The sequence below is a fragment of the Paramormyrops kingsleyae genome, chromosome 8 (genome assembly GCF_048594095.1).
Source record: "Paramormyrops kingsleyae isolate MSU_618 chromosome 8, PKINGS_0.4, whole genome shotgun sequence".
NCBI lineage: Eukaryota > Metazoa > Chordata > Actinopteri > Osteoglossiformes > Mormyridae > Paramormyrops > Paramormyrops kingsleyae.
The window spans coordinates 27,332,245-27,341,871 of NC_132804.1; the positions used below are offsets into that span (position 1 = coordinate 27,332,245).

At 41.6% G+C, this 9,627-nt stretch overlaps 1 protein-coding gene across 1 annotated transcript; it reads right to left on the reverse strand.

Annotated features, from left to right (window-relative positions):
- Positions 1-1,579: 1,579 nt before the first annotated feature.
- On the reverse strand, positions 1,580-9,250 carry dusp7 (dual specificity phosphatase 7). The gene is made up of 3 exons (XM_023799738.2): positions 8,414-9,250; positions 5,865-6,293; positions 1,580-2,334 (listed from the first exon to the last, which is right to left on the reverse strand). Exons 1-3 carry the CDS (start codon positions 8,814-8,816, stop codon positions 2,027-2,029), a joined length of 1,140 nt encoding a protein of 379 aa, XP_023655506.1. The 5' UTR covers positions 8,817-9,250; the 3' UTR covers positions 1,580-2,026.
- Between the last annotated feature and the right edge of the window lie 377 nt (positions 9,251-9,627).

Below are 9,627 nucleotides of genomic sequence, written 5' to 3' on the forward strand. Positions count from 1 at the left end.
GCTCTGGCAATATACAAAACGGAGAAAGGAAAGAGTGTTGTTCCTCTTATAGTTGTTAAAAAGACACATTCCTCCACCAAGAGCAGATGGAAAGCAAATATTCTCTTAAATTAAAAAAAAAAAATCTCCATTGTGAAATATATTTTTTAGAAAGAAAAATCCCGGGGTGCAAGTAAATTGGCTCTTATGGTATCGCTGCGTCCGAGTCGTGACTGAGATCGTACGTAAGAAAAAAGGCGTCTCTTGCAAGCATGAAAAGAGACTTGAGATTTTCAATATGACCGGGAGATTAAGATTGCATATTAGGTCCACATGACTTCAAGGCCACAAGATTAAACACATATGAAAGATATTAGTTTAAAAACAAGAATCAAGTCCCATAGACACCAGGTCTTCTAATCAAACCGTTCTCAAAGAACAGAGGCAAATGCATTGGTTAATTGTTCCCAGTATTAAAGACTGTAAAATTATTAGCCAGTTCCTTTATAGCCTTATACTTTGTCACCCCAGGTTACAAATAAACCCAAGTGCTTCAGCTGTATTTCTCAGAGATCTTATACAAAAGTAGAGGAATTGAAAAACAACAAGATCGGTATTAAAAGAAAAAAAACGTTCGTATTGCAGAGAATGAGAACCACCTATTCGGACCAGTCACAAAAAAACACGTGGCATGTTCATTATTACTAGGCTGTTTTTCCAATGTTTTTTTTAAAAAAAAAAAAACAAAAAACAAAAACAGGTGTGAAGTCAAATACAAATACAGTATCAAACAGTCAGCATTAGAAATGCTTTACAAAGGTTATATAAGGCCAGCTTAAAGCAACTCTAAACTCCTGCAGTGCCTCATCCAACCTCATCCACCCACTCAATGTTTCTGTCAACGAAAGCCCTCTGTGGGCACCGTGCGCTGCTCCAGCTCCCCAGCAGCCATGAGGAGCAGCAGCACCAGTGATTTAAAGAAACGGGTCTCATCTATCTGTTTTCAGCGGACAAAGTCCTACACTGCTAGAGAGCGGAGCCTATTCTGGCACAATAATAATAATCATAATAATAATCATAATAATAATATCCGTAGTAGTATCGCCAAGGCTCATCAATGTGAGAAAGAGGTCCATCTTTTGTATGCCGTTAGGAACAATGAGCTTTTAAAGGACTGCAGCGGCACGTCACAGCCTAGAACTGGCCGTCCCGGCGGAACTCTGAACGTCCCTTTATACGGCTGGAGTACCAGCTTTAAGTGCCAAGATGTGAAAGGCTTCACCACTGTGCAAACTGCATTACGTCATTAGAAACGTAGGCTGGGGTGGGGGGGGGGGGGGAAGGGGGGCAGTCTGCAAAACAAACAGCCATAAGTTCTTTTCTCTCATTTCTTTTTGTTACAGTCGGATTCTTTTCTACAAGAAAGTAACTTGTTTGCATGTATTTATATTTTATAAAACATATATATTTTATATATATATTTATTTATATATATATATAAAATATATTTATATATTATATATTCACGGAACGCATATAGTATAGTACATACATTTTATATGCATACGTGATGATAAGTGTGTTTGTTTCTTGGTTTTGAGATCTGACCCTACATTCAGTAGAGTGAGTTCACCCTCATGAAAAAATAAACAAGACAGCACCCCAGTGGAAACTCTGCTGGCACCCTCCAAGTCAACAAAGCCAAGGTGTCGTCTCCACAGAAAATAAGTTAAGGGCTGCAGTTTCATCTTCCCCTCTTTGTATGAAGCTCTTTGTGGCAGTTTTCCAGTCTATTACTTCCTTTTTTTCTGAAATAAGACAAAAAAGCAGTCTGTCTGAAAGGCGCACGGGGCCTCCTCTTAATCGCCAAAGGAGCAGCAGAGATTCCTGGGTGGACCCTCGCAGGTAAAGCTGAATTCCAAGGTGCCACCTGCTCGCTGTCCCCTGTTAGCTGCCTGGCCTGGACAACAGGTCTGAAATGCTACAGGAGACAGAAAATAAACATTCAACCGGGTGGCCGCCCACCCATCCTCCCGGCGACCGGCCTTCAAGTGGACTCCAGCGTGTCGAGCTGGAAAACGTTGTGATTGGTCGGCGTGGTGAAGAAGAGCTGGTCGCTGGGCGAGCGGTTATCGCACGGGCTGTTGAGGCCCAGTGTCCTCTCGAAGTCCAGCAGCTGGCCCATGAAGTTGAAGTTCGGCGAGATGTTGGACTTTTTCCGCTTGACGTAGTCATAGGCGTCGTTGAGGGACAGGTTGAGCTTCTGCATCAGGTAGGCCACGGTCACGGTCACAGACCGGCTGATCCCTGCCAGGCAGTGCACCAGGATCCCACATTTTTTGGAACGAGCCTCATCTTAAGGGGCAAAGAGAACAACAACATTAGTCTCAGTGGGCGCAATTCTGTAAGGTTTTTACTGTATCTTTGTGGACATTAACTGGACTGCTATACACAAAACCCACAGGGAGGGTTTCATATCTTAAAGTAGACATTTTGGAAGCACTCTGGGTAATATACTTTGTCGTTGCTAATTGTTATCATACTCTTGCCCAGTCACTGGCGTCTAACACACACAGCCTGTTCTTTTCTGTCTCCGGGTCGTCAAACATTTCATGACAAATGGAGCCCTGAATTAGGGATATATAAAATATTAAATCTAAAATATTACTGTAGAATAAAAAAACAAACATAAATGTGCCAAAGAAAGACTGATTCAAAACATTGCCGGAAGGTGGCTGGTGAAACGCTAAGCCATTGTGAATCATTCTGCTTTTATTGCTATGAGGATGTAAGAGCCCCCCACCCTTCCCAAAACACATTTTGACTTCAGATTTAGGTCATCTTGAATTGGGGGGGGGGGATTTCATGCATAAATATTTCATATGAGAGGGCTTGCCCACTTTTTTCCCTCCTGCTGTATCTCCATCACAGCAGCAAGGAGTGCACCATTTTAAGCAAGGCCATTTTAAGGTTTGAAAATATAACATTAATTGGTATACTGAGTGCCATAAATAACTAACAATTTTTTTGACAGAACACGAGAATCACCGTGATTAGAAAAGGCTGAATGAAGCCAGCCATTGAAGAGAACTGCTGTCCCTGGTGAAAAACACAGGACTTGACTTGCTGGCTGACCCTCGTGTTTAATGTGTTTATTCATAATTTCTGCAGCTTCCTGGTTCTACAAAGCAGAAGAAAACCCAGACCACACGACACGGGGAAACTTTTTCTGCAGCACGACAACAACAAGAACAAAAACAGGAAAATCTCTCATTTTTACAATCTTATACTGGGCAAAATATAATATACAGAATTATGTACTTTTATCATTGTTTTAATTCCTAGATCACTACAGTACCTCAAAATCCTATGTAATGTCTATATCTGGAAGGGAATACTCAGAGGTGCTTCTATGAGAGACACACAAATGGTCATCCACGGATCACACAAAGCTCTTTTACCCCCAAACTGTACAAATATTTACTCGTCTCCAATATGAAATAGAGTAGCTGAGCTGGAGAGTGGACACCCTCTCAACTCTCTATTTTCTGTTATCATGACTAAGTCTACAGGAGCACTCATATTAAAATTAAGAATTGAAGAAAAAAGAATAGAAATGTCAGCAGTTTGATCGCCAAGCATGATAATGTCATGATACCAAGAGGACACAGGAAGACCAAAAAACAGGCTCTCTCCCGAATCTCGTGGTGCTGCCCATACATCCTCAATGGACCTACATCTTCAATAATACCAGGAAGGATGCTGAGATTACCAGTCCGTCAAAGATGCACCATACATTTCACACACAGCCACATCGATAAGTATATCTTTTGCCCTATCGTAGGAAGTCATATCTGATTAACATCCCGCAGAATATGGAAAAAACAGAACAAGTACTAAAAGTTTGAGGTTTTCTATAAGTAACCCCCAAATAATCTCCAAGATAACCCCTAAAATATGTGTAAAAATTCCCTTGGAACAGAATACTTTCCAAAAACCAAAAAGATTCCTGCCTGGCTTTGATGGGCCTCTTGAATCACAATTCCACTTAGGAATCATAAAGGAACCCGGTACATCACACTCGCATTGAAATGCTCGCCCGTCTGCGATGAGAGAAGTAGAAGGTCATTTAAACAAGATACCCCAAAACAATTAATGAATGAGAATGCTATTGATAGCTGAGCTGATCCAATAGTGGATTTAGCAGCCAGTAAGCAGTCTGCTTAATGTCAGGGTGGCCACTTTAAAAGCCAGGCATGTCCAGGAGGCTGTTCCGCAGAGCGGCATCCCTAATGTAAACTGCTCCTATAAAAATATACAGCAACAGCGTCCAAATAAACACGGCAAAATGTAACAGAGCTCCCTCATCGCTCCTCAGCTTGTGGGCTGTTCATCTCTGCAATGGCCTGTCACTCCCCTATTCTATACCGATCCTCTCAAAGGAACTGCCGTGTCCATGAAAATCCAGAAATCTTTGGGCTTTTGGGGACCTCCACCTCTTTCCTCTCTCTTGGGCATAAGAGGACTCATTCAGACAGTCTCTGGTTTTCATAAAACACGAAACAACGGCACTCAGTTCATTGGAGTGGGAACCCCTGAGTTTCCAGTAAAGAGTGACATGCTGAAACGTGTCTAAAGCGTCTTCCTCGGAGAGACGCTCGCCCGGAATTACATTCCAGAACCTGTCTGTCTCCATTTCCTTTCATAAGCATGCAGTATCACATCTCCTGCACATTGATTCACATGCAGTCTCTTTACCCCACAAAGATATCCAAACGACAATGAATATACAGTGCCCCTTGTGGCCAAGCCTAGAGCTGCAGTTCGATTTATGCAGCACAATGAAGGTTTTAAGACTAGAACGTTTTGAGTATTAGAACATGCTTCCTTTTACATTGCAAACATCTTTTTTTTTGTCTTTTTGGTATTTTTTGCAAGCTTTAATAAAATCCTCATGGTTAAACTAAATTGATACCAACTTTTAAAATACCAAGTAGCAAATAAGCCATAGAATAACACACTTAAAAAGCAGCACTTCACAGAAGCACTGGCAAAACTGAATTAAATTACTTGCTGCACAGCCTCCATCTTGAAAACTGTAATCCTGCACAAGGTCTCTGCTGCCTGACTGTTTATTTTATGAGACAAGACAGTAACAGTAAATTAAACACATAACTCCCTACAATAAAAGCTCTTTCATTCATGTTATATTTAACACAGATGAATGAACACATAACGCCGCCGTTTCTGCTTAGGAGCCCGTGATCCTCACATCCCATTTACACAAAGAAGGAAAAGCTCAGAATTCCCCGCTTAGATGAAACTGCAGGCTTTCGAATATCAAGAAATCTTTATGTGCTTATAGCCGTGGTTTTACATGCTGGTTAATATTATACTGACAGCAACGAAACTGACAAATTCATGCACTGAGAAGTGTAATCTGCAGACAATTTAAGGTAACTAAGCAATTCCAGAAAACTTTAACCTTTACCTTAAGCGAACGCTCTACGGTCTACTGAGCACATGTGGTCAAGTCAGCACAGTAACATTAAAGGATTAAATAATTAAACTATGTCCTGCATTACTAATTCCTACCCTAACGATAATTGACACCAGCAATGACTTTATAATGGGTATCCCCACACTAAGACTAATATTAATTATACATATTTGAGAAATAGCTATCAAGGATTTCGCCCTGGCAGCTAATTAATGGCAATACATTATTAAATCTTACGAATCATTTGGGAAGATACTGAACACTGTATCCTGCGAATAGCTATCAATGAGTGATACGTCAATCAGGCAAACAAGAGATGCCCAAAACACTGTGTGCAGCTAGATTGTATGAAGACATAGCAATGATAAAAAGGCAGGGTGCTCACCAATGAAAGAGATGGCTTCGGGAAAAAACTGAGAGAGGTTCTGACTCCAGTGGTCAGAGATGGGGATCTGCTTGTACTTGAAATCGCCGTCGTGTTCAAACATGTTGGGAAGATTGGGCGTCACGTTCAGGATGTACTTGATGTTGTACTTGCCCAAGATGTCCAGGTTGGCGGAGTCCTTGGCACAGCCCAGGTACAGGTATGGAAGGATCTGGACGGGGAAGGCTGGCTGGTTGCTGGGCAACGGGCTCCCCTCCGACTCGGTGGCGCTGCCGGGTTCCCGGTCAGACTCCCCGTCGGAGCAGTCCGAGTTGATGCGCAGCCCACCCAGGCCCAGCACAGAGGCTGGGGGTGAGCTGCTGGGGCAGGAAGTGTCCAGGCTGGTCTCGCAGTGGTCAGGGTAATCCGTCTGGAACTTGTTGAACCCCCCTGGAAAAATGCAAACGATACCCAGTCCTTTTTAGTAACAATAACAACAACAGCAATAATAAAAATAATAATAATATTTATTATTAGTAGTAGTAGTAGTAGTAGGAGTAGGAGTAGGAGTAGTAGTATTTCAAAATACGAATAATTTCAAAATAATAATGTCAATACAATAATAACGTCAAAATTACAATAGGAATAATGTAAAAACAAAATGACAACAACCATACAGGTAGCAGAAGTAGTGGATGAACTCTTATAGGAAAACTTACACAACTCATCTATTCATTTCAAACTGATTTTTGGATAGCTGAGGTCGTCCGTACACACCAGTACATCCACTGCCACACGTAGTGTTACACTGTGGCTACTATTTGCAAACCAACAGCCATATTTGTGAGCGATGTAAAGGACCTCGGAAAACCCTTTAAAACCACTTCAGCACGATTTTGGAAATAACCCCCGAATATTCGTGCTACTGTAAAATGACGACACCGAAATACAAATTAATGTGATAATAAATTCGTTATTTTAATAATTCGGCACGTTTTTTATTATTCACACGGGAGCTGTATTGTTCAGTTTCGGTTGTATTCGTATTGTTTGACCTTAGGTGTGTTATTTTACATAACACATAATAAGCTGCATAATCCTTCATCGGTTTCCAAGTTCCGTATCATTATCATATAACCTTTGACAGTACAGTCAATGTCTGTTATTGCCAATTCCCTAAGGGTCTGTAACTCAACCACTAAATAGCATGCGTATTCAGCAATCAATTCAGCAAAATATCGTACGATCTAATTTATATAAGTACTTAAAGAATATAGTAATGAATATAACATAACAAAGTATTAACAGAAACAGAATGAAAGCACAGTGCGGTAATGATATGCCTTTTTTCTTTTTGTGAATGACAGTCATTTCGGGATATACCATGTAAATACAGCACGATCACATGACGCGGATATAATTACTAAAAGCCACAATGAACAGTCTGTTCCCGATGCTCGCTATTTGTTTATGAGCGTGTTTCACAGGTGAGCCGCCGTTTCCCTTCCTGTTCATTCATGAAATCGTCGCCTTTTACCACCCAGACAACATGGCGCAGCCATTTTGGACATTTAATTGAATACATCTTGAGCTCCTTCGCATTCTTTCATAAATTTTTTAAATCGCAAAAACCGACTGCATGCACTGTATTACACTTGCAATAAGTGATAGAAAACAGACGAGCCTTTGGTTTTATTAGCTCGCAGTTTCCTTTGTGACATTGTTACTCTTACGTCGTAATTCGGCGGATACTGTAAGCAATAATAAATGATCAATGTGGAGGCGAGCACCACGCTGCGATCGTCCCTTGGGGGGGGCATGCTTCGTGTTTTTGCTCTATTTCACATCCCAAAACAACAACATTTGCTTAGCGTTCAATGCGAGCTGTCACTGAATATAAAGCAAAAACGTATATTTCTCCTTTAACAGCCGACCTAGTTATCCGAAAATCCAAACGCACACCTACAAGTCTAGCTATAGTTACGTCTGAGCACAAGTAGGAAAAAGTCAAGCAGCCAAGCAATTAAATCGAGACTAAAAGCTCCTTATTAATCTACCAAAGCAAAAGAAAAAAATCTTTCCATAAACACTGTATATATAATAACTGTACTCGGGTTGGGGGATTGAGCGCATTGCTCACTTCTGGAGTAGAATAAATAGCGCTTTTGGAAATCAATAATATTAAAAGCCACCGTGACTAATTAGTTGGACACTAACACTGACTGTGTATCCGCCACAGAACATTATTTAATGCCAATAAATTGAAATACAACTGAATGTTGCTGAAACTAGTTTTGATCTGATATGTGTTTTGTAAACTGCTGAAATGTGTTTTTAATAAAACACCAACACAAATCTCTGATCGCTTCGAGTCGCTCGAACTTTAATGTCTATGATAAAGCGGGAAAGGGGATTTTAATAATGGCAAATTCTAGTCCTGGGCTGCCGTGGACCTACGCTGGACCTGCGTCCGCATGCGAGATGATGAATGGGTTTTATTTTACGCTAGCGGCAGATCCGAGATCGGAAAGTTATCGCAGCCAAATGCAGACAGTCGGGAATATGCGTACCTTCCAGGTAAAAAGCCTTACAGCTGTCGTCCCGGAGCTTCAGGAGGAGAAGACCAAGGACCGAAGTGGGCGCTCCGCTCTCCTGACAGTCCGAAGTGGCCTCGTCGTACAGAAGCACGGTGTCCGTCTTGCATCGCTTCAAGAACTTCTCCTTATCCTCGTTATTGGGGATGATGGACTTGATGGGCAGATTACCCTTCTTGAGTCTCCGGAGCATCAGTCCTGGGATCGCTAAATTGATGGCCGTCTCTATATGAGACGATTCAAAAAGCTCATGCGATCTGCAGTCCAGCAGGAGCAGGGAGCTCCCGCCGGATTCCAGTTCATACTGCAGCCATTCCGCACTTTTGTTCGGCATCACCATATTCATGTCCCGGGAACCGCTCCAAAGATTATTTTTCATGAGTAAAACGTACTACGACTGTATATGCAAACAAACAGGAAAAACCTCCCAAAAAGCTTTTAAAACTGCACTTCAGCAGAAGATCCACATTTCATGTGGCGGTCGCTCTCCCGTAATCTATCAAATGGTGTGATGCTTTTGAGGACGATCACGACGCTGAGATCTTGCAGAAAAAAACACATGAAAAATGTTTCTCTTGAACTTGGAAGATGCGATCTTACACTACGGATGTCCATGCGATGTAGCAGTCAGCCCAGTGCAAATCCTCACGCTTCTTTCAACAGAATAACATTACACGTGATTAAATCGACATTTTCCATTTTCTGGTATAAATCATCATTTCGGCTTGTATGCCAGCGAGTCTGCTTCCCTCCTGTTTGTCATTTCCTGCAACTACACCGTGACAGTCCGAATTAAAAGGGTTTTTGCAGGGCTGCCGTGTGACGGGAGAAGGAGGAGTTTTTGGCTGTAGGATTTAAAGACGCAGTCAATGGCTCTGCTGCCCAGTGTGCTCCGGCTAACTTGTTGCCAAACGTGAACCAAACTGTAGCGGAGTGTTTTGTTTCAAAACATTTATTTGCCTAAAGCAAGGTCTTTCTAGGTCAATATTATTATCAGCGGAAGTCCAAATTATTTGCCCAAACATTAGGCAACGTAACTGTTAGATAATGTATTCAGCGATTATACATATACATGCACACTAAGTGCGGCCATTCGCATTGCCCCTGGTGTGTGGAAATTAGTTTATTGAAAACCCTACATACAGATATTCCATATCATATTCGAAACACGAACATTGTTTGACTTATGT

Excerpts from the sequence above, each read along its gene's own strand:
- dusp7 (XM_023799738.2), bottom strand. The coding sequence starts at position 8,816 with ATGAAAAATAATCTTTGGAGCGGTTCCCGGGACATGAATATGGTGATG. Across the intron at positions 6,294-8,413 it reads TAAGGCTTTTTACCTGGAAG|GGGGGTTCAACAAGTTCCAG; the intron begins GTACGCATATTC and ends GCATTTTTCCAG. Across the intron at positions 2,335-5,864 it reads CGAAGCCATCTCTTTCATTG|ATGAGGCTCGTTCCAAAAAA; the intron begins GTGAGCACCCTG and ends TTGCCCCTTAAG.